The following is a 24914-nucleotide window of genomic DNA, read 5'->3' on the forward strand; positions in this document are numbered from 1 at the left end:
AACTGCTGGAGTGCCGTTTAGTGCCTCGAACCTCCCAAAGAAGTTATTTAGACCATTTAGAAAGTCAGCATCAACTACACCCACCGGGGGGGGGAGGGTGAGTTGTAGTCTGTAATCGCCCGTATGCCTTGCCACATACTCCTGATGTTTTTGACGTCGTGGAAACGATCCTGAAATTTTCGACTGCGGTCTCGCTTCGCTATCCTGATGGCACGGTTCAAGTTGGCTCTCGCTGTCCTCAGTGTCTCCTTGTCGCCAGACTTGAAGGCAGAGTTCCGCGCTCGTAGCGTTTGACGTACCTCCTCAGTCATCCAGGGTCGTTGGTTGCCCCGGGTGATGATATTCTTAGTGGTGCTGACGTCCTCGGTGCATTTGTTGATGTAGGCTGACACAGTCATGGCACACGCATGTCTAATCTACATCGGGAAAACTGGGAGGGAGGGAGGCAGGCAGGGAGGCAGGCAGGGAGGCAGGCAGGGAGGCAGGCAGTGTCTGTCTGTTGAGGTTTTCACCTTGTTCTTCTCCTGCTGAAGTTCTAACTGGACGTCCATCAGTTTGGTTCTCAGCTCGTCATTGGCGGCCTGAAGGGCGTCCGTTCGCTCCGCCTTGGCCCGCCCTGCCGGAGCTCGTTTGGGCATCTCTTACTCGAGTCTCGCCCGGTCGTCAGTCAGAGATCACAACATTTGTACCTGGAGAGCACAAACGCAGCGCTGTTTTCCACTGGCTTCGAACTCAACTTCAATCGGTACCGTAACTTACAACATCATAAACATGGAACTAGCTTGACTTATTCATTGAATAAATGCATTTGGTTCTTCAAAACTGCATCACGCAACATAGCGTGACCGAGACGGCCGTTATCCACCTGCGTGAAGTTATTTGGTGAAATGAATGAGATGTTTAAGACACCATCGTTCTGTCTCTATGTAGATGAAGGTAAATAATCGATTGCTGAAGGTCCAAAGGTGTTGTGATAAACAAATAAACATATTAGTGATTAGTGACATATTTGTGATAAACATATTAGGCAGGATAATCACATATGTTAACGTGACTGCCCACACTGTATTTATTTATGGTTATTTGTTAAATCGAGTACTGTTAGACATGAAATAGGAAGTGTTTAACATAAATGGAAGACGAAAGGGGTACTCACCATTGTAGCTCCTGCTGGTCAATGATACGAGCCTCTTCTTGCAGTGGAAAACATACAGCCAACAAACACCGTGGAACCTAAAGGAATGAAATTAAACATTAACATTTAGCCTCAACCAACATTCACAGATACAACGCAACGCAAACTACACAAACGTAAATCTTTTTAAACACAATGAGTTGTACTTACCGTGTACGCTCTAGACGGTTCACTTGCAAGCGGAAAATAAAGATATTTCTGTTGATAATCGTCGTGTTTGTATCCGGTGTCTCGCTCAAGGCCATTGCGCCCACAGATTTGAATTTTGGCGAGAGTTCAGCCTATTGACGTCATTTCCGCGGTGTAATACCCGCATATCTGAAACGGCAAAGTTAAGAGTAGAGTTAAATAAAGTTTTTAGTCAACGCAATAATTTACAACCATTGACCAGTCGAAATAATCGTCGAAATTTGGCGTCTGTGGCTGGAAGCAGACGCCGAGTTCGACATTCCTCCCAAACGCCACACTCCCTCGCTTTTCAGGGCTAAAAAAAAACAGTTGTAATTACCTTGTACGCTCTAGACGGTCAAGTTGCAAGCTGAAAACAAAAATATTTGCCTTGTTAGTCATCGTGTTACTAACAGCTGTGTCTTGTTTGCCAGAACTGCCGCTTTCCTACTTCCTGTTGCAAGCCACGCCCACGGATTATAATTTTGCCGTGAGTTCCGCCTATTGACGTCATGTCCGCGTCACATGACTGCGACGTAATATTATCTAAAACTGTTTGTGCGGTATTGTGTTGTTCTGTGCGGTATTGTGTTATTCTGTGCGGCGTCGTGTTGTTTTGTGCGGCGTCGTGTTGTTCAGTGCGACGTCGTGTTGTTCAGTGCGGCATGGTGTTGTTCAGTGCGGCATGGTGTTGTTCAGTGCGGCATGGTGTTGTTCAGTACGGCATAATGTTGTTCAGTGCGGCATAATGTTGTTCAGTGCGGCATGGTGTTGTTCAGTGCGGCATGGTGTTGTTCAGTGCGGCATGGTGTTGTTCAGTGCGGCATGGTGTTGTTCAGTGCAGCGTAATGTTTTTCAGTGCGGCATGGTGTTGTTCAATGCGGCATGGTGTTGTTCAGTTCGGGATGGTGTTGTTCAGTGCGGCATGGTGTTGTTCAGTGCGGCATGGTGTTGTTCAGTGCGGCATGGTGTTGTTCAGTGCGGCATGGTGTTGTTCAGTGCAGCATAATGTTGTTCAGTGCGGCATGGTGTTGTTCAGTGCGGCATGGTGTTGTTCAGTGCGGCATAATGTTGTTCAGTGCGGCATAATGTTGTTCAGTGCGGCATGGTGTTGTTCAGTGCGGCATGGTGTTGTTCAGTGCGGCATGGTGTTGTTCAGTGCGGCATGGTGTTGTTCAGTGCGGCATGGTGTTGTTCAGTGCGGGATGGTGTTCAATGCGGGATCGTGTTGTTCAGTGCGGCATGGTGTTGTTCAGTGCGGCATGGTGTTGTTCAGTGCAGCATGGTGTTGTTCATTTCGGCATAATGTTGTTCAGTGCGGCATAATGTTTAGTGCGGCATGGTGTTGTTCAGTGCGGGATGGTGTTGTTCAGTGCGTTATAATGTTGTTCAGTGCGGCATGGTGTTGTTCAGTGCGGCATGGTGTTGTTCAGTGCGGCATGGTGTTGTTCAGTGCGGCATAATGTTGTTCAGTGCGGCATAATGTTGTTCAGTGCGGCATGGTGTTGTTCAGTGCGGGATGGTGTTGTTCAGTGCGGGATGGTGTTGTTCAGTGCGGCATGGTGTTCAATGCGGAATGGTGTTGTTCAGTGCAGGATGGTGTTGTTCAGTGCGGCATGGTGTTGTTCAGTGCGGCATAATGTTGTTCAGTGCGGCATGGTGTTGTTCAGTGCGGCATGGTGTTGTTCAGTGCGGCATGGTGTTGTTCAGTGCGGCATGGTGTTGTTCAGTGCGGCATAATGTTGTTCAGTGCGGCATGGTGTTGTTCAGTGCGGCATGGTGTTGTTCAGTGCGGCATAATGTTCAGTGCGGCATAATGTTGTTCAGTGCGGCATGGTGTTGTTCAGTGCGGGATGGTGTTGTTTAGTGCAGGATGGTGTTGTTCAGTGCGGCATGGTGTTCAGTGCGGGATGGTGTCTTTCAGTGCGGCATGGTGTCGTTCAGTGCGGCATGGTGTCTTTCAGTGCGGCATGGTGTCGTTCAGTGAGGCATGGTGTTGTTCAGTGCGGCATGGTGTTGTTTAGTGCGGCATGGTGTTGTTCAGTGCGGGATGGTGTTGTTCAGTGTGGCATGGTGTTCAGTGCGGCATGGTGTTGTTCAGTGCGGTATCGTGTTGTTCAGTGCGGTATCGTGTTTCTCAGTGCGGTATCGTGTTGTTCAGTGCAGTATCGTTGTGTTGTTCGTATTGTGTTTAACACTTAGCCTCTAACACTTAGCCTCTAACACTTAGCCTCTAGCATCTAGAAGGTAAATAAATAGGAAGGAAGGACTCACCGGTGACGCCTTCGCCCACGTCCAAGCGTTGTACTTTGTATTTTCATCCTTCTGACAGTGGAAAACATAGCCAACAAACACCGTGGAACCTAAACGAATGAAAGAAAACTATCATTTGGCCACAACCAACATTCACAGATACAACACAATGTGACGTGCGGGGTTGAGGTTAAAGGTTGAGTGAAGGGCCCTCGTTTTAAACTACTTTTTTGAAAAGGATTGGGAACAAGTAAGACGTATTTAATTTATTTAATGGGAAGTAGTAAGAGCTATATAATTTAATCTATGTATTATATTCTATTGTATTGTATTCTGTTGTATTCTTTTGGATTGTATTCACACTAACCCCACTAAAACTTCAGCCCACAAAAACTCGCCTCTGGCGCCTAGCCTCTGGCACTTAGCCTCTAACACTTAGCCTTTAACACTTAGCCTTTAACACTTAGCCTTTAACACTTAGCCTTTAACACTTAGCCTAGAAGGTGAATAAATAGGGTTAAAGGTTGAGTGAAGGGACCTCGTTTTAAACTACTTTTTTGAAAAGGAGTGGGAACAAGTAAGACGTATTTAATTTATTTAATGGGAAGTAGTAAGACTTATTAAATTTATTTAATCTACTTTTCTTCCCAGGCAAAATTTGATGTGCTGCAATTCCAAATTTCCAAAGTGAATGAAGGAATGAAGTCCTTTAAATTATGATTTTGTATAAATACTAGGCATTAACACAAAATCGACGGCACAAAATGGGCAGACTTTACTTGTTTGAAAAGGACTGGTTACAAGACAGACTTTTTTAATTTATTTAATGGGAAGAAGACTTATTTAGTTTAATTGATCTATTTTTGTTCCCTGCCAAAATTCGATTTGCTGCAATTCCAAATTTCCAAAGTGAATGAAGGAAAGAAGTCGTTTAAATTATGATTTTGTTTAAATACTAGGCATAGACACAAAATCTACGGCACAAAATGGGCAGACTTTACTTGTTTGAAGAGGACTGGTTACAAGACAGACTTTTCTGATTTATTTAATGGGAAGAGGACTTATTTAGTTTATTTAATCTATTTTTGTTCCCTGGCAAAATTGGATTTGCTGAAATTGTATTTTGCCAAATCTCGATTTGAGACCTGATAGGAAGTATTAAACGCTTAGTTAAATCAATACAAGTTGGTAATAAGAGCGAGTAATGTTGGTTGAACCGATGAATGAAGGTTGAAAGCAATTTAAATTATGACTTTGTATAAATACTAGATATTAACAGAACATCTACTGCGCAAAATGGGCAGAGTTTACTTGTTTGAGAAGGAGTGGCTTATTCAAAACTAAGATTTATTTAATCTGTTTGTTCCCAGGCAAAATTGGATGTGATGCAATTCCAAATTTCACCACATGATGGTGCCCAATTTTGACTTCATAGGACATATTAAACACTTAGCTTGTTATTATGTTCAAGGTAATCAGATTTGTTTATTATTCTAATGGCCTCTTCAAAACTATTCTGGATTACTACTTTGGATCTATTCTACATTACTTGGCAACAACATACTCTGTAACAGATTAGGCAGTATAATCACATATGTTAACTTGAGAGTGCCCACACTCAATCTACTTATCGTGATGTGTTAAATCAATTACTGTTAGACATTATTTGTCTGATAATCTACCAAATCTTTGAATTGAAGAATTTGTGATTTAATTAATAGCTTGTTCAGGGTAATCAGACTTGTATATAATTCTAATGGCCTTCTTTTGAAAACTATTCTGAATTACAACTTTGGATCTTATATTACTTTGCAACAATCTACTCGGTGACAGATTAGGCAGTATAATCACATATGTTAACTTCAGTGCCCACACTATTTATTTATGGTTATTTGTTAAATCAAGTACTGTTAGACATGAAATAGGAAGTGTTTAACATAAATGTTATGGCTACTCACCATTGTAGCTCGCTCCTGGTCAATGATATGAGCCTCTTCTTGCAGTGGAAAACTTGCAGCCAACAAACACCGTGGAACCTAAAGGAATGAAATTAAACATTAACATTTCGCCCGGACCAACATTCACACGTACAACGCAACGCGGCTACACTTCTGCTATTACAAACGTAAATCTCCTTAAACACAACGAGTGTTACTTACCGTGTACGCTCTAGGCAAAATTGGATGTGATGCAATTCCAAATCTATCTGAAACGGCAGTTAAAAGTAGAGTTACATCAAGTTTTCTTTTTTAATCAACACAATCATTTACAACCGTTGACCAGAAAGAATCGTCGAAATTCGACGTCCCCCACAAACGCCACGCTCACTCGCTTTTCAGGGCAACAAAAGTACTTCTTTTTAAAAACGATGAGTTGTACTTACCGTGTACGCTCTGGACGGTCCAGTTGCAAGCAGAAAATAAAAATATTTCTCTTGTTAGTCGTATGTTACCATCCGCTGTGTCTTTGTCAACATCGCCGCCATTTTCCTACTTCCTGCTGCGAGCCACGCCCACGGATTTAAATTTGGGCGGAAGCTCTTTCCATTGGCGTCGTTTTCGCGTATAGCAAATCCGATTGGTTGGGAAGGGGGCACGGTTATGCAGCCGAGGGGTCCTGTGATCGGTGGGATGTAAAGTAGGCGTCGACGTCACGTCCGCGTCACGTGACCACGACGTGGCAGACGTCATATAGCAACCGCTGTTTTGTTTAGTAGACTTACAGTTGTTATGCATTGACATAATGGCGCACACACCAAATAGATTTAAATAAATTAAATAATTCTTCTGCCCACTCTCTTTTAAACAAGTTAACTCTCCCCGCGGATTTGAATTCCGGCGAAAGTTACGCCCATCGACGTCACGTATGTCACGTGACCACGACGTGGCAGATGTCATATAGCAACCGCTGTTTTGTTTAGTAGATTTACAGTTGTTATGCATTGGCATAATGGTGTGCACTCAAAATAGATTTAAATAAATTAAATATTTCTTCTGCCTACTCCCTTTTAAACAAGTTAACTCTGCCCACGTCCATTGACGTCTTGTCTGCGTCACGTGACCACGACGTAGCGACGTCATATAGTAACCGCTGTTTTGACCAGTAGACTTAGTTATTATGCGTTGACATAATGGCGCACTGGTTAGCATGGCCACCTCTTAAGCATGATGATGCGGGTTCGACGCCTGATCAATGTTAGCATGGAGTGAGCTGAAGTGCATGGCGCTGAAGATTTGAATCTTTGAAATGCGCTGAGGTCTGACATATCAGGCAGAATGGTTTGCCATCACGTTCAACAAAAAATAGAAACTTTCCCACTCTGATTAAAACGTCCTGTGTTCATCTACGTATTTTCGTTTTGCTGTGCATCTTTTCCCTGCCATTTCGAGAGCCCAATTGACACTCATAGTTTAAAGAAATGTGTTTGCCCATCCTACTTTGTGGAATTTCACCACATGCGCTTTTGACCAAAATACCAAATTGAACTCAAGTGAAGCCAACACGCACAACCCCCCCCACACACACACACACACACACACACACACACAAATGTTGATATGAACATAAAAGAGCCGCATGCGGTTCGGGAGTTGCGGCTTGGCCAAACCTGTACTATACAACTTTATTTGTATAAAATTTTCACAACAGCTGTCACACAAACAAAGCGGGAAAAACCGAAGACGTGCGTGTTCCGCCCACGCTGGATTTATTTGCACCTTTGAAAAGACACCGTATTGCCGCAGATGTGGCAAAGAGTACTTTTGGGCATCTGAGACGGAAGGATGTCCAAAGCATCACGTCACCTGCTCTGGTAGGCATGGTGGTGGGACGTTGAGGTCAACCGCTTTGGGGTTGGCTGACTCTTTGATCGCAGGATGCCACACACTTGAAGACAGAAGCAGAAAAGCAGAGCTAAATGCAAAATGTACTCACCGGTGACTCCAATTTTTTTCCCCCCTGAAGAAACAGCTGGACGGGTGGCCCCGGCTGGCCAGTGGGACTCTTGTTATTCTGACCCTTTTTAGTGCGCGTTTGGGGCAACAACCGTTTTTTGTGGCGCTCTCTTCTGGTTCAAAAGTGCCCTGCATGTGAATTTGCTTTTCCTGCCTTCTGATTGGATGAGCGCCGGTGTGACGCGGTGCCTCTGTCACCGTGGCGGGGGGTATACGTTGGCATCGGAGCGTCTGCCAACGTCTGAGACCGGCTGGCAGTGTATCGGAGGTGTTGAGTGCGGTGCCGCTGGAGCTCACTCACCAGCTGGTGTTAGGGCCACAGAATGAAGGCCAAGGAGAAGAATAGAAAGAGAAACAGAAACTTCTCCTCCAATTGTTTGATTTGTCTCTTCTGAGCTTCGATGAATTCTTTCAGCTCTTTGTTCCTCTAGGACGGACAAATGGAAAGTGGCATTCAAAAGCCAGTAAGCGTGCAAGTAAGTGCCGGGCTGGCTTTGGGCCCTTACCTGTTGCGCGCTGTGCAGCAGATCCATTCTCTCTTGGAGGATGCAAGCGTCGCGCTCCCTCAACTCGCACATCAGGGCTCGCTTCCATTGGTCCACGGCGCTCCTAAGCTCTTCTCTCTGATCCGCCGTCAGCACGTCATTCACGCCAGCGTGGCTGGCTTTTTCGCCGTCCGTGGCGGGGCAGTCCCGCTGCGGTAGCGCCTCGTACAACATGGCCTCCAGCTCCAGGATCCTCTGGGCCGCAATCCTCGTCCATCAGTGGTCCGGCGGGAGATTTGAGGGCGGCTTACCTTATGAGCCTGGTCCATGGAACACTTCCTGAAGTCCAACTCTTCATCCAGGTAGCCCTTCTGCTTGCAGAACATATCCTAGCACAGCTCAAGGTCAGAATTGTTGGGGCACATTGCCGGAGTTCCCCTTGGCTGATGTCGCGTGTCTGTCTACCTTCTCACTTTCAATGTCCAACATCTTCTGTTGAAGTGCTGACTTGGTCACTTTGATGTATTCTAACCACTGAGGAAAGGCTGCTGTCACATAAGCAGAATGCGAGAGCGTGCGTGGACGTGCGCGTTACCTTCTCGGCTAGGGTGAGAAGGGTCCTGGCGTGAATCACGACCACCTGCTCCTCGTTGGTGAGATTCTGCAAGAGCCCAAAGGCACAGCGTCAACAAGCTTCTTTCAGCGCAAAGCCTTCCAAAAGTCACATTTGAGCCGCCGAGTCTCGTGGAGTGCGAACATAAGGAGTTCGACATACACTTACGGCGTTATAGCCCAGGATGTCCAGCTTCTTCATCAGATCACTGATGACGATGTCCGGGGGAAAGGCGCAAGGAGCAATGTAAGGTGTTCTGGGACCTCGGGTTAAGGTTAGGGTTGCGAGGGACGCCTTACCTACGCTCACGCCCTCGGCCTCGCAGTAGATCTGCAAAGGGCTGAGGCCGTCTGGGAAACGGACTTGCAGAAACTTCAAGACGGGGGAGCGCCACTCCCTCTCCTGAAAGGCAGAGGCATGCATCCGTCCGTCCGTCCGTCCGTCCGTCACATCTCTGGCCTCAACACGCTTGTGCGAGTCTTCCCACCTCCAGCTCCAGGATGCGGAACTCAAGCAGTTCGTTTTGGTCTCGGATATCCTGGATGTGCTCTTTCAGACGCGCTTCTTCCGCCTCCATCCGCCTGACCTGAAAAGACAGTCAGACCTCATCTGCGGGGCTTCCCGACAGGTGTGACGCCAAGCGACTCCGCCCAGCGCCTTTCTTTCCGTCACCTTTTCGGCCAACTGCTGATTGCTCTGACGCAGCAGCTGCTTCTCCTCCACCCACTTGACATTCTAGAAGAGACAAACGCGTGGACAGCTTTGGAATGTTGTGTCATTTTCATCCACAAATTCTTTGGTTGACTGGAAAATGACATTTGCTTTTCTCCGCATTTTCCCAGCCACGTTCGGGGTGGGGGGGGGGGGGGGGGGTTGGTCCAGTAATGCCAGACGGATGAGTGACTGAAGAATGTAGCTATTTTGTCTGAGAAAAAGGTGTGCTCATTGATGAGCTTACCTGTCCTTGTTGCTTCAGCGCTGACTCCAGATCTGCTACTCTGCTTTGATAGTGACCCATTTCTACCATCAGCTTTTCTCTGGTCTGAAAGGAGGAGGAGGGAGGCTCCTCCTCCTCCTTTCAGACCAGAGAACACCCGAGGCTGGGTGAGAACGGGGAGGCTGCGACCCGGCCGGGGGTTGCGGGAAGGGGCGCCACCTTGATCTCCTTCTCGGCGTCGTAGTCCCCTTTCGCTGGTCTGGGCTAGCAGAGCGTAGGCTCGTTGCAGCGCTTGATATTCTTGCGTCAGCTGGCGGTAGCGAAGCTCCGCCTCTTCATGCACACACCAATGCAACACAGCACTAGTACCAGAATCAGTCAGACCGGCGACAAAGCACCCGCGACGCAAAGACGAGTCCGATTCCAGGCTGAAGAGGAATGTTTGGTGCCAATACGCTGGCAGAAATGGCGGGCTACCTCTTCGGGTTCCGTGTCGGGGGTTCTGTCGGTGTGAAAAGACAAGGACGATCCGTCCGAGTCCACCAACACGTCTTCGTCGTAGCCGTAAAATGTTTCGATGACCTGCGGGCGCGGAAGCAAACATCTCTCTGAACAAACTGAAGCGACACCTCACGATGAATCGACGAGAGGAACGATAGCGAGAAAAAGGCCATTTCATCTTGCGCAACACCAAGCAGCCGCAAACAAACAGACTCACCTTGCAGGACCTCACGCTTTGTTCCTCCTCAGAGATTCTCGACGTCGGTATCGTAGCAGCAAATCTCTCTCCTGTCGACACAAATAATCCGCCTTTGAGATTCTTTGGATGCAAAGGGAACGAACGGCTCCGGCGCAGAAACAAACGCGACTCACAATGACATTTCTGACATGAGCTCCTGTCTCCAGAGCCTGAAAAACACGTCACCGGCGATGATTGGAGGGACGCTCGTCTTTTCCAAAAGTGACAACTACAGGGTGTGTCAGGGTTTTCCAGATTATCTTTATCGTATCATTGTGTTGCTTTGACTTTGACTGCGACCTGTAATAAATAATATTATTTATCCCTTATTTATCCCTATCGCTTATCCCTTCCTACACAAAGTCGTAAAACACCCCTTGCTATGTTTTGACTAGAGGTCAAGGGCTTCCTCTATTCAATCCACTCTTACACCCACCCTGTTTCTCTTAATTAAAATGCTCGTGCAGGAGCCGAGAGTCAGACTTCATTCGTACAACGGATGGACTCTCCACCTGCAGGTGTCCAAAAGAACTTACTTGTCTCCCGTGTGGTAATAAGTTGCAGCGAGCGCAACTCTAACAGGGTGCATTTTGCCACTAGCTGCCTACGGACAATGACGTCGCGCTCGCGGCTCATGGTTGACGGGCTGAGCAGCCGGGCAAGTCCGTCGTTTTCAGCGCACAGCGAGTGGCAAAGGCGCTGACAAAACGGGAGCTTTGAGCTGCTGAAAACGGCAAAACAAGTCTAAAGCGTGTTCAAACGCGTGCGCACAATGCTCCTGCTTGAAAGGTCGGAATTTAAGGGGCCAATTTTTTGGATGGCGGCCGCCGGCCAAGCTTTGGACGGAAAAGGTTTCCTGGCGACAGCGAGCGAGCGCGGCGCTGCCGTACGTGCACCGAGTCGCCTGCCTGAAGACCTTGGACAAGTCGTCGATGATGTGCCGCTGCTCCACAACTTGAAGGAACTCCATTTCACCGTCCTGCTGGCCGCAACCGCGGTCCAGGTCATTGAGCGAACTAGGCCTTCTCTGTGGAACACAAATGCAGTGGACTCTGTTGGCACGCCGCTGTTGTCCGCGTCGACTTACCAAGCTTGCCATCTCCTCGTTCTCCTGGGTGACAAAGCGCACTTTGTTTTCAAGGCGACACAGCACCAGCGAGAGTTCTTCATTCTTCCTGCTCAGGCGTTTGTTTTTGTACAGGAGTGGCAGAAACTGGCTTTCTGTTTCTCTCAGTCGCTTTAGCTGCAAGCATGAAGTGCGGGATGTGAAAGACGCACAACACGCGGGCCAGAACGTATCCATTCCTTTTGCATCGGTTTGAACGGAATCGTGGCTTTGGCTCCCAATAAAAGACATCTACCAGGCAACCGACTCGCCGCGCCGCTCAACTAATAAGCAAGCGCAATGGGTGCCTCGCTGGATGGCGCGCATCAAACGTAGCGCAAACCTTCAAGCGTGCCGTCAATAAATTACCAGTTCATTGCGCTCTTCAGAAAGCAGGGCGTTTCGATCCTCCAGTTTCCTGATGACTGCGCTGAGCTCAGCGATTTTCAGATGAAACCGTCGCGTGTCCCGATCCTCCTGAGACTGAAAACGCCCCGCAACACACACACACAAGCACTCGTTCAAAGTTCAAAACTGTTTTTGTGCTACCTTCCTCCAGCAACGAACTAAGTCATGCGTACTGCAAGTGTGTGATGAGGTGGCTTACGCAATGAAGAGGATTGCTAGTAGCGGCGTTGACCCCAATTCCAGGGTAGTTTAGGCCCGCCCTTTGGGAATCCCTCAGGGCAGCGATCTGCTGCTCGGCAGCCTGAGTCTGCAGCTGAAGGCGGTGGACGTGGCCGGCCCCAGGGCTTCATCCAAAACACTAACCGCTCTGTCTTTCAGCTTGATCTCATCCGTCTGGATGTACAAACGGGGAGCGCTCAGGCAGGCGGGCAAACTCATTTGCCAGAATTGTGACAAAAACAAAGAGAGCAACCGGCCAATTTTTTTCTTGAATCGACTAGAACACCTTTGCTGTGACAAAAGCGAAGCGAGCAACCGGACATTTTCTTCTTGTGAAATAGAATAGAATAGAATGCCTTAGGTGTCATTGCACTGCAGGTATACAACGAAATTGGGAACATAGCCACGCACCGCGCATCTGATCAGTCCTACCAGTCGGCGGATCTCCCTCTCGCAGTCTCTCTTGGTTCGGCTCAGCTCCTCCCGATGCTGGTGATGAGCCGATCGGAGCTCGGCCGCTCGGGACTGCCAGGCCTGCTGGGCCGCTGCCAGGGCTTCTTCCGCGCTCCTGGTGGAGGCGACACCGCTCGGTCTCCCGACACCGCCGCGTCTCCTCCACCTCCGCCAGCAAAGCGCCCCCCCTCCTCACCTGAGCAGACATTGCGCCACACCGGGCCGTTGAGACCGCAACGGAGCGCCGCGACGCTTACTGGGGACAAGCTACACAATACGGTAGCGGCCGCATCGAAGCCCGACGTGGCGTGCGGATAGTCAGACACGGATAGAGCGGATCACCTTGTCCATGGAGCCGTCCCTCAGGCTGAGGACCAAGGCATTCAGTCGCTGGATCTCTCCATCTTTGATTTTGATCACTCTCATCAGCTCCATTTCATGCTGCCGCAGTAATGTCTCCCTGGTAATGGCTAACTCTTTCTGCTTCTCCTCATGGAGTTTGCTTTTGAGTTCCGTCATGGCGGCGGTGGCACGGTGGTGCTCCGCCCGCAGGTCCTGACTTCTCTCTCTCTCCAGACAGCTGACCTGACATGACTTAGACTTAGACAAACTTTATTGTCATCTTGTCTGCACATGGTGCATACAAAACGAAATTCCGTTGCATACGTCTTACAACAAAGTAGTGATATTGCAGTTGAATAGAAGTAACATATCCTATGAAAATATATATATATACATATATACTATATATATATATATATATATATATTAAAAATAAGTATAAAGTGCAGCAGTGATAATTATGCAATAGTGCAAGTAGGCAAAACAGTATTCAAGAGTGTGCAGAGGAATGCTAAACCATGTATTAAACTTCTATTTAAAGGGTTTATACAAGTTCAGTAAAGTTGGTAGTGCGAGATAGTGCAAGATAGAGGTCCGTAGTGTCATAAAGTACAGTTCTGTGAATGTGTGATGCAGAGTTCAGTTTAGAGCTCAACGGTTCTAGTGTTCAACAGTCTGATGACAGCAGGGAAAAAGCTGTTGCAGAACCTGGTGGACCTGCAGCGGATGCTGCAAACCTCTTCCCAGAGGGCAGCAGGGAGAACAGTCCATGGTGGGGGTGTGATGGGTCATTGATGATGTTACGGGCACGGGACATGCAGCGCTGAGATGAAATGTCCTGAATGGAGGGAAGAGGAGCCCCTATGATCCTCTCTGCTGTCCTCACCACTCTCCTCACGTTCTTCCAATCGGAGGCGGTGCAGCCTCCACACCACACAGAGAGACAGCTTGTCAGAATGCTCTCTATGGTGCTCCTGTAGAACGTCCTCATGATGGGTGGGGGCAGGTGGGCTCTCCTCATCCTCCGCAGGAAGTACAAGCGCTTCTGTGCCCTCTTGACCAGTGCCGTAGTGTTCATAGTCCAGGTGAGGTCTTCTGTGATGTGGACCCCCAGGAATTTGGTGGTGCTGACCACCTCCACAGCTGAGCTGTTGATGATCAGTGGAGCGTGGTGAGGCTGTTTTTTCCTGAAGTCGACGATGATCTCCTTCATCTTCTCCTCATTCAGGATCAGGCTGTTTTCTCTGCACCAGCCCACCAGCTGCTCCACCTCCTCTCTGTAGTCCAGGTCGTTGTTGTCTCTGATGAGCCCCACCACCGTTGTGTCGTCTGCTGACTTCACGATGTGATTGGTGGTGAACCTGAGGACGCAGTCGTGTGTCATCAGGGTGCACAGCAGGGGGCTCAGGACGCAGCCCTGAAGGGAGCCTGTGCTGAGGGTGATGACATCAGAGGTGTTCTGTCCGACCCGGACTGACTGAGGTCTGTTGGTGAGGAAGTCTAGCAGCCAGTTGCGAAGGGGGGTGTTGAAGCCCAGGTGTTCCAATTTTCCTACCAGATGCTGTGGGATGATGGTGTTAAACGCTGAGCTGAAGTCCAGGAACAGCCTCCGCACATGGGTGTTCTTCTCCTCCAGGTGAGCCAGGCTCAGGTGAAGAACGGAGGAGATGGCGTCCTGAGTGGAGCGGTTTTGCCGGTCGGCAAACTGGAACGGGTCAAATAATAGGGGGAGTCTGGAAACGATGTGACCTTTAAGCAGCCTTTCGAAGCACTTCATCATAACCGGAGTCAGTGCAACAGGCCGGTAATCATTAAATGAGGTGATTTGAGGTTTCTTCGGCACCGGAATGATGGAGGCAGTCTTAAAGCACGCCGGCACTGTGGCTTGGCCCAGCGAGGTGTTAAAAATGTCTGTGATGACCCCAGCCAGATGACTTGCACATTCCCTGAACACACGCCCAGGAATGTTGTCGGGGCCAGGGGCCTTACAGGGGTTGACTCTCCTCAGGGTCTTCAACACATCGGCGGAGTCAAGGCAGAGTACCTCCTCTTCCTGATGGGGGACAGTTTTAACTGCTGGAGTGCCGTTTAGTGCCTCGAACCTCCCAAAGAAGTTATTTAGACCATTTAGAAAGTCAGCATCAACTACACCCACCGGGGGGGGGAGGGTGAGTTGTAGTCTGTAATCGCCCGTATGCCTTGCCACATACTCCTGATGTTTTTGACGTCGTGGAAACGATCCTGAAATTTTCGACTGCGGTCTCGCTTCGCTATCCTGATGGCACGGTTCAAGTTGGCTCTCGCTGTCCTCAGTGTCTCCTTGTCGCCAGACTTGAAGGCAGAGTTCCGCGCTCGTAGCGTTTGACGTACCTCCTCAGTCATCCAGGGTCGTTGGTTGCCCCGGGTGATGATATTCTTAGTGGTGCTGACGTCCTCGGTGCATTTGTTGATGTAGGCTGACACAGTCATGGCACACGCATGTCTAATCTACATCGGGAAAACTGGGAGGGAGGGAGGCAGGCAGGGAGGCAGGCAGGGAGGCAGGCAGGGAGGCAGGCAGTGTCTGTCTGTTGAGGTTTTCACCTTGTTCTTCTCCTGCTGAAGTTCTAACTGGACGTCCATCAGTTTGGTTCTCAGCTCGTCATTGGCGGCCTGAAGGGCGTCCGTTCGCTCCGCCTTGGCCCGCCCTGCCGGAGCTCGTTTGGGCATCTCTTACTCGAGTCTCGCCCGGTCGTCAGTCAGAGATCACAACATTTGTACCTGGAGAGCACAAACGCAGCGCTGTTTTCCACTGGCTTCGAACTCAACTTCAATCGGTACCGTAACTTACAACATCATAAACATGGAACTAGCTTGACTTATTCATTGAATAAATGCATTTGGTTCTTCAAAACTGCATCACGCAACATAGCGTGACCGAGACGGCCGTTATCCACCTGCGTGAAGTTATTTGGTGAAATGAATGAGATGTTTAAGACACCATCGTTCTGTCTCTATGTAGATGAAGGTAAATAATCGATTGCTGAAGGTCCAAAGGTGTTGTGATAAACAAATAAACATATTAGTGATTAGTGACATATTTGTGATAAACATATTAGGCAGGATAATCACATATGTTAACGTGACTGCCCACACTGTATTTATTTATGGTTATTTGTTAAATCGAGTACTGTTAGACATGAAATAGGAAGTGTTTAACATAAATGGAAGACGAAAGGGGTACTCACCATTGTAGCTCCTGCTGGTCAATGATACGAGCCTCTTCTTGCAGTGGAAAACATACAGCCAACAAACACCGTGGAACCTAAAGGAATGAAATTAAACATTAACATTTAGCCTCAACCAACATTCACAGATACAACGCAACGCAAACTACACAAACGTAAATCTTTTTAAACACAATGAGTTGTACTTACCGTGTACGCTCTAGACGGTTCACTTGCAAGCGGAAAATAAAGATATTTCTGTTGATAATCGTCGTGTTTGTATCCGGTGTCTCGCTCAAGGCCATTGCGCCCACAGATTTGAATTTTGGCGAGAGTTCAGCCTATTGACGTCATTTCCGCGGTGTAATACCCGCATATCTGAAACGGCAAAGTTAAGAGTAGAGTTAAATAAAGTTTTTAGTCAACGCAATAATTTACAACCATTGACCAGTCGAAATAATCGTCGAAATTTGGCGTCTGTGGCTGGAAGCAGACGCCGAGTTCGACATTCCTCCCAAACGCCACACTCCCTCGCTTTTCAGGGCTAAAAAAAAACAGTTGTAATTACCTTGTACGCTCTAGACGGTCAAGTTGCAAGCTGAAAACAAAAATATTTGCCTTGTTAGTCATCGTGTTACTAACAGCTGTGTCTTGTTTGCCAGAACTGCCGCTTTCCTACTTCCTGTTGCAAGCCACGCCCACGGATTATAATTTTGCCGTGAGTTCCGCCTATTGACGTCATGTCCGCGTCACATGACTGCGACGTAATATTATCTAAAACTGTTTGTGCGGTATTGTGTTGTTCTGTGCGGTATTGTGTTATTCTGTGCGGCGTCGTGTTGTTTTGTGCGGCGTCGTGTTGTTCAGTGCGACGTCGTGTTGTTCAGTGCGGCATGGTGTTGTTCAGTGCGGCATGGTGTTGTTCAGTGCGGCATGGTGTTGTTCAGTACGGCATAATGTTGTTCAGTGCGGCATAATGTTGTTCAGTGCGGCATGGTGTTGTTCAGTGCGGCATGGTGTTGTTCAGTGCGGCATGGTGTTGTTCAGTGCGGCATAATGTTGTTCAGTGCGCCATAATGTTGTTCAGTGCGGCATGGTGTTGTTCAGTGCGGGATGGTGTTGTTCAGTGCAGGATGGTGTTGTTCAGTGCGGCATGGTGTTGTTCAATGCGGCATGGTGTTGTTCAGTGCGGGATGGTGTTGTTCAGTGCGGCATGGTGTTGTTCAGTGCGGCATAATGTTGTTCAGTGCGGCATGGTGTTGTTCAGTGCGGCATGGTGTTGTTCAGTGCGGCATGGTGTTGTTCAGTGCGGCATGGTGTTGTTCAGTGCGGAATGGTGTTGTTCAGTGCGGCATGGTGTTGTTCAGTCCGGGATGGTGTTGTTCAATGCGGGATCGTGTTGTTCAGTGCGGGGTGGTGTTGTTCAGTGCGGGATGGTGTTGTTCAGTGCGGCATGGTGTTGTTCAATGCGGCATGGTGTTGTTCAGTGCGGGATGGTGTTGTTCATTGCGGCATGGTGTTGTTCAGTGCGGCATGGTGTTGTTCAGTGCGGCATGGTGTTGTTCAGTGCGGCATGGTGTTGTTCAGTGCGGCATAATGTTGTTCAGTGCGGCATGGTGTTGTTCAGTGTGGAAAGGTGTTTTTCAGTGCAGGATGGTGTTGTTCAGTGCGGCATGGTGTTGTTCAATGCAGGATCGTGTTGTTCAGTGCAGCATAATGTTGTTCAGTGCAGCATGGTGTTGTTCAGTGCGGCATGGTGTTGTTCAATGCGGCATGGTGTTGTTCACTGCGGGATGGTGTTGTTCAATGCGGGATCGTGTTGTTCAGTGCGGCATAATGTTGTTCAGTGCAGCATGGTGTTGTTCAGTGCGGCATGGTGTTGTTCAGTGCGACATAATGTTGTTTAGTGCGGCATAATGTTGTTCAGTGCGGCATAATGTTGTTCAGTGCGGGATGGTGTTGTTCAGTGCGGGATGGTGTTGTTCAGTGCGGCATGGTGTTGTTCAGTGCGGAATGGTGTTGTTCAGTGCGACATGGTGTTGTTCAGTGCGGCATGGTGTTGTTCAGTGCAGGATGGTGTTGTTCAATGCGGGATCGTGTTGTTCAGTGCGGCATGGTGTTGTTCAGTGCGGCATGGTGTTGTTCAGTGCGGCATAATGTTGTTCAGTGCGGCATGGTGTTGTTCAGTGCGGCATGGTGTTGTTCAGTGCGGCATGGTGTTGTTCAGTGCGGCATGGTGTTTTTCAGTGCGGCATAATGTTGTCCAGTGCGCCATAATGTTGTTCAGTGCGGCATGGTGTTGTTTAGTGCGGGATGGTGTTGTTCAGTGCAGGATGGTGTTGTTCAGTGCGGCATGGTGTTGTTCAATGCGGCATGGTGTTGTTCAGTGCGGGATGGTGTTGTTCAGTGCGGCATGGTGTTGTTCAGTGCGGCATAATGTTGTTCAGTGCGGCATGGTGTTGTTCAGTGCGGCATGGTGTTGTTCAGTGCGGCATGGTGTTGTTCAGTGCGGCATGGTGTTGTTCAGTGCGGAATGGTGTTGTTCAGTGCGGCATGGTGTTGTTCAGTGCGGGATGGTGTTGTTCAATGCGGGATCGTGTTGTTCAGTGCGGGGTGGTGTTGTTCAGTGCAGGATGGTGTTGTTCAGTGCAGGATGGTGTTGTTCAGTGCGGCATGGTGTTGTTCAATGCAGGATCGTGTTGTTCAGTGCAGCATAATGTTGTTCAGTGCAGCATGGTGTTGTTCAGTGCGGCATGGTGTTGTTCAATGCGGCATGGTGTTGTTCAGTGCGGGATGGTGTTGTTCAGTGCGGCATGGTGTTTTTCAGTGCGGCATAATGTTGTTCAGTGCGGCATGGTGTTGTTCAGTGCGGCATGGTGTTGTTCAGTGCAGGATGGTGTTGTTCAGTGCGGCATGGTGTTGTTCAATGCAGGATCATGTTGTTCAGTGCAGCATAATGTTGTTCAGTGCAGCATGGTGTTGTTCAGTGCGGCATGGTGTTGTTCAATGCGGCATGGTGTTGTTCACTGCGGGATGGTGTTGTTCAATGCGGGATCGTGTTGTTCAGTGCGGCATAATGTTGTTCAGTGCAGCATGGTGTTGTTCAGTGCGGCATGGTGTTGTTCAGTGCGACATAATGTTGTTTAGTGCGGCATAATGTTGTTCAGTGCGGCATAATGTTGTTCAGTGCGGCATGGTGTTGTTCAGTGCGGCATGGTGTTGTTCAGTGCGGCATGGTGTTGTTCAGTGCAGGATGGTGTTGTTCAGTGCGGCATGGTGTTGTTTAATGCGGCATGGTGTTGTTCAGTGCGGGATGGTGTTGTTCAGTGCAGGATGGTGTCGTTCAGTGCGGCATGGTGTTGTTCAGTGCGGAATGGTGTTGTTCAGTGCGGCATGGTGTTGTTCAGTGCGGCATGGTGTTGTTCAGTGCAGGATGGTGTTGTTCAATGCGGGATCGTGTTGTTCAGTGCGGCATGGTGTTGTTCAGTGCGGCATAATGTTGTTCAGTGCGGCATGGTGTTGTTCAGTGCGGCATGGTGTTGTTCAGTGCGGCATGGTGTTGTTCAGTGCGGCATGGTGTTGTTCAGTGCGGCATAATGTTGTCCAGTGCGCCATAATGTTGTTCAGTGCGGCATGGTGTTGTTTAGTGCGGGATGGTGTTGTTCAGTGCAGGATGGTGTTGTTCAGTGCGGCATGGTGTTGTTCAATGCGGCATGGTGTTGTTCAGTGCGGGATGGTGTTGTTCAGTGCGGCATGGTGTTGTTCAGTGCGGCATAATGTTGTTCAGTGCGGCATGGTGTTGTTCAGTGCGGCATGGTGTTGTTCAGTGCGGCATGGTGTTGTTCAGTGCGGCATGGTGTTGTTCAGTGCGGAATGGTGTTGTTCAGTGCGGCATGGTGTTGTTCAGTGCGGGATGGTGTTCAATGCGGGATCGTGTTGTTCAGTGCGGGGTGGTGTTGTTCAGTGCAGGATGGTGTTGTTCAGTGCAGGATGGTGTTGTTCAGTGCGGCATGGTGTTGTTCAATGCAGGATCTTGTTGTTCAGTGCAGCATAATGTTGTTCAGTGCAGCATGGTGTTGTTCAGTGCGGCATGGTGTTGTTCAATGCGGCATGGTGTTGTTCAGTGCGGGATGGTGTTGTTCAGTGCGGCATGGTGTTTTTCAGTGCGGCATAATGTTGTTCAGTGCGGCATGGTGTTGTTCAGTGCGGCATGGTGTTGTTCAGTGCGACATAATGTTGTTCAGTGCGGCATAATGTTGTTCAGTGCGGCATGGTGTTGTTCAGTGCGGCATGGTGTTGTTCAGTGCGGCATGGTGTTGTTCAGTGCGGCATGGTGTTGTTCAGTGCAGGATGGTGTTGTTCAGTGCAGGATGGTGTTGTTCAATGCGGCATGGTGTTGTTCAGTGCGGGATGGTGTTGTTCAGTGCAGGATGGTGTTGTTCAGTGCGGCATGGTGTTGTTCAGTGCGGAATGGTGTTGTTCAGTGCGGCATGGTGTTGTTCAGTGCGGCATGGTGTTGTTCAGTGCAGGATGGTGTTGTTCAATGCGGGATGGTGTTGTTCAGTGCGGGATGGTGTTGTTCAGTGCAGGATGGTGTTGTTCAGTGCGGCATGGTGTTGTTCAATGCGGCATGGTGTTGTTCAGTGCAGGATGGTGTTGTTCAGTGCGGCATGGTGTTGTTCAATGCGGCATGGTGTTGTTCAATGCGGCATGGTGTTGTTCAGTGCGGCATGGTGTTGTTCAGTGCGGCATGGTGTTGTTCAGTGCAGCGTAATGTTGTTCAGTGCGGCATGGTGTTGTTCAGTGCGGAATGGTGTTGTTCAGTGCGGCATGGTGTTGTTCAGTGCGGGATGGTGTTGTTCAGTGCGGCATGGTGTTGCTCAGTGCGGCATGGTGTTGTTCAGTGCGGGATGGTGTTGTTCATTGCGGCATGGTGTTGTTCAGTGCGGCATGGTGTTGTTCAGTGCGGCATAATGTTGTTCAGTGCGCCATAATGTTGTTCAGTGCGGCATGGTGTTGTTCAGTGCGGGATGGTGTTGTTCAGTGCAGGATGGTGTTGTTCAGTGCGGCATGGTGTTGTTCAATGCGGGAACGTGTTGTTCAGTGCGGCATGGTGTTGTTCAGTGCGGCATGGTGTTGTTCAGTGCGGCATGGTGTTGTTCAGTGCGGCATAATGTTGTTCAGTGCGGCATAATGTTGTTCAGTGCGGCATAATGTTGTTCAGTGCGGCATAATGTTGTTCAGTGCGGCATAATGTTGTTCAGTGCGGGATGGTGTTGTTCATTGCGTCATGGTGTTGTTCAGTGCGGCATGGTGTTGTTCAGTGCGGCATGGTGTTGTTCAGTGCGGGATGGTGTTGTTCAGTGCAGGATGGTGTTGTTCAGTGCGGCATGGTGTTGTTCAGTGCGGCATGGTGTTGTTCATTTCGGCATAATGTTGTTCAGTGCGGCATAATGTTGTTTAGTGCGGCATGGTGTTGTTCAGTGCGGGATGGTGTTGTTCAGTGCGTTATAATGTTGTTCAGTGCGGCATGGTGTTGTTCAGTGCGGCATGGTGTTGTTCAGTGCGGCATGGTGTTGTTCAGTGCGGCATAATGTTGTTCAGTGCGGCATGGTGTTGTTCAGTGCGGCATGGTGTTGTTCAGTGCGGCATGGTGTTGTTCAGTGCGGCATAATGTTGTTCAGTGCGGCATGGTGTTGTTCAGTGCGGCATGGTGTTGTTCAGTGCGGCATAATGTTCAGTGCGGCATAATGTTGTTCAGTGCGGCATGGTGTTGTTCAGTGCGGGATGGTGTTGTTCAGTGCAGGATGGTGTTGTTCAGTGCGGCATGGTGTTCAGTGCGGGATGGTGTCTTTCAGTGCGGCATGGTGTCGTTCAGTGCGGCATGGTGTCTTTCAGTGCGGCATGGTGTCGTTCAGTGAGGCATGGTGTTGTTCAGTGCGGCATGGTGTTGTTTAGTGCGGCATGGTGTTGTTCAGTGCAGGATGGTGTTGTTCAGTGTGGCATGGTGTTCAGTGCGGCATGGTGTTGTTCAGTGCGGTATCGTGTTGTTCAGTGCGGTATCGTGTTTCTCAGTGCGGTATCGTGTTGTTCAGTGCAGTATCGTTGTGTTGTTCGTATTGTGTTTAACACTTAGCCTCTAACACTTAGCCTCTAACACTTAGCCTCTAGCATCTAGAAGGTAAATAAATAGGAAGGAAGGACTCACCGGTGACGTCTTCGCCCACGTCCAAGCGTTGTACTTTGTATTTTCATCCTTCTGACAGTGGAAAACATAGCCAACAAACACCGTGGAACCTAAACGAATGAAAGAAAACTATCATTTGGCCACAACCAACATTCACAGATACAACACAATGTGACGTGCGGGGTTGAGGTTAAAGGTTGAGTGAAGGGCCCTCGTTTTAAACTACTTTTTTGAAAAGGATTGGGAACAAGTAAGACGTATTTAATTTATTTAATGGGAAGTAGTAAGAGCTATTGAATTTAATCTATGTATTATATTCTATTGTATTGTATTCTGTTGTATTCTTTTGGATTGTATTCACACTAACCCCACTAAAACTTCAGCCCACAAAAACTCGCCTCTGGCGCCTAGCCTCTGGCACTTAGCCTCTAACACTTAGCCTTTAACACTTAGCCTTTAACACTTAGCCTTTAACACTTAGCCTAGAAGGTGAATAAATAGGGTTAAAGGTTGAGTGAAGGGACCTCGTTTTAAACTACTTTTTTGTAAAGGAGTGGGAACAAGTAAGACGTATTTAATTTATTTAATGGGAAGTAGTAAGACTTATTAAATTTATTTAATCTACTTTTCTTCCCAGGCAAAATTTGATGTGCTGCAATTCCAAATTTCCAAAGTGAATGAAGGAATGAAGTCCTTTAAATTATGATTTTGTATAAATACTAGGCATTAACACAAAATCGACGGCACAAAATGGGCAGACTTTACTTGTTTGAAAAGGACTGGTTACAAGACAGACTTTTTTAATTTATTTAATGGGAAGAAGACTTATTTAGTTTAATTGATCTATTTTTGTTCCCTGCCAAAATTCGATTTGCTGCAATTCCAAATTTCCAAAGTGAATGAAGGAAAGAAGTCGTTTAAATTATGATTTTGTTTAAATACTAGGCATAGACACAAAATCTACGGCACAAAATGGGCAGACTTTACTTGTTTGAAGAGGACTGGTTACAAGACAGACTTTTCTGATTTATTTAATGGGAAGAAGACTTATTTAGTTTATTTAATCTATTTTTGTTCCCTGGCAAAATTGGATTTGCTGAAATTGTATTTTGCCAAATCTTGCCTTGAGACCTGATAGGAAGTATTAAACGCTTAGTTAAATCAATACAAGTTGGTAATAAGAGCGAGTAATGTTGGTTGAACCGATGAATGAAGGTTGAAAGCAATTTAAATTATGACTTTGTATAAATACTAGATATTAACAGAACATCTACTGCGCGAAATGGGCAGAGTTTACTTGTTTGAGAAGGAGTGGCTTATTCAAAACTAAGATTTATTTAATCTGTTTGTTCCCAGGCAAAATTGGATGTGATGCAATTCCAAATTTCACCACATGATGGTGCCCAATTTTGACTTCATAGGACATATTAAACACTTAGCTTGTTATTATGTTCAAGGTAATCAGATTTGTTTATTATTCTAATGGCCTCTTCAAAACTATTCTGGATTACTACTTTGGATCTATTCTACATTACTTGGCAACAACATACTCTGTAACAGATTAGGCAGTATAATCATATCTGTTAACTTGAGAGTGCCCACACTCAATCTACTTATCGTGATGTGTTAAATCAATTACTGTTAGACATTATTTGTCTGATAATCTACCAAATCTTTGAATTGAAGAATTTGTGATTTAATTAATAGCTTGTTGTTATGTTAAGGGTAATCAGACTTGTATATAATTCTAATGGCCTTCTTTTGAAAACTATTCTGAATTACAACTTTGGATCTTATATTACTTTGCAACAATCTACTCCGTGACAGATTAGGCAGTATAATCACATATGTTAACTTCAGTGCCCACACTGTATTTATTTATGGTTATTTGTTAAATCAAGTACTGTTAGACATGAAATAGGAAGTGTTTAACATAAATGTTATGGCTACTCACCATTGTAGCTCGCTCCTGGTCAATGATACGAGCCTCTTCTTGCAGTGGAAAACTTGCAGCCAACAAACACCGTGGAACCTAAAGGAATGAAATTAAACATTAACATTTCGCCTCGACCAATTTTCACACGTACAACGCAACGCGGCTACACTTCTGCTATTACAAACGTAAATATCCTTAAACACAATGAGTGTTACTTACCGTGTACGCTCTAGACGGTCCAGTTGCAAGCAGAAAATAAAGATATTTCTGTTGATAATCGTCGCTGCTCAGTGGCTCACGGCCATCGCGCCAACAGATTTGAATTTTGGCGGAGGTTCGGGCAATTACGTCATATCCACGGCACATGACTGCGACGTAATACCCGCTTATCTGAAACGGCAGTTAAAAGTAGAGTTACATCAAGTTTTCTTGGAACCTAAACGAATGAAAGAAAACTATCATTTGGCCACAACCAACATTCACAGATACAACACAACGTGCGGGGTTGGGGTTAAAGATTGAGTGAAGGGCCCTCGTTTTAAACTACTGTTTTGAAAAGGAGTGGGAACAAGTAAGACGTATTTAATTTATTTAATGGGAAGCAATTCCAAATCTATCTGAAACGGCAGTTAAAAGTAGAGTTACATCAAGTTTTCTTTTTTAATCAACACAATCATTTACAACCGTTGACCAGAAAGAATCGTCGAAATTCGAC

General features: G+C 47.5%; 1 protein-coding gene and 2 long non-coding RNA genes across 3 annotated transcripts; all 3 read right to left on the reverse strand.

The window, feature by feature from the left end:
* Positions 1 to 612: 612 nt before the first annotated feature.
* LOC148379565 (uncharacterized) lies at positions 613 to 6586 on the reverse strand. Its single transcript, XR_015855453.1, has 8 exons — positions 6000 to 6586; positions 5776 to 5822; positions 5575 to 5652; positions 3638 to 3726; positions 1704 to 1733; positions 1346 to 1513; positions 1157 to 1233; positions 613 to 689 (listed from the first exon to the last, which is right to left on the reverse strand). It is a non-coding gene; the product is annotated as an uncharacterized LOC148379565 (long non-coding RNA).
* Positions 6587 to 7262: 676 nt separating this feature from the next.
* On the reverse strand, positions 7263 to 9090 carry LOC148379566 (janus kinase and microtubule-interacting protein 3-like). Its single transcript, XM_088367637.1, has 6 exons — positions 8836 to 9090; positions 8650 to 8715; positions 8520 to 8588; positions 8366 to 8443; positions 8076 to 8309; positions 7263 to 7996 (listed from the first exon to the last, which is right to left on the reverse strand). Exons 1-6 carry the CDS (start codon positions 9088 to 9090, stop codon positions 7880 to 7882), a joined length of 819 nt encoding a protein of 272 aa, XP_088223763.1. The 3' UTR covers positions 7263 to 7879.
* Positions 9091 to 15544: 6454 nt separating this feature from the next.
* LOC148379567 (uncharacterized) lies at positions 15545 to 16456 on the reverse strand. The gene is made up of 3 exons (XR_015855311.1): positions 16287 to 16456; positions 16098 to 16174; positions 15545 to 15630 (listed from the first exon to the last, which is right to left on the reverse strand). It is a non-coding gene; the product is annotated as an uncharacterized LOC148379567 (long non-coding RNA).
* Between the last annotated feature and the right edge of the window lie 8458 nt (positions 16457 to 24914).

The sequence above is a fragment of the Syngnathus floridae genome, chromosome 22, assembly GCF_059516105.1.
Source record: "Syngnathus floridae isolate MCC-2025c chromosome 22, RoL_Sflo_1.0, whole genome shotgun sequence".
NCBI classification, from domain to species: Eukaryota; Metazoa; Chordata; class Actinopteri; order Syngnathiformes; family Syngnathidae; genus Syngnathus; species Syngnathus floridae.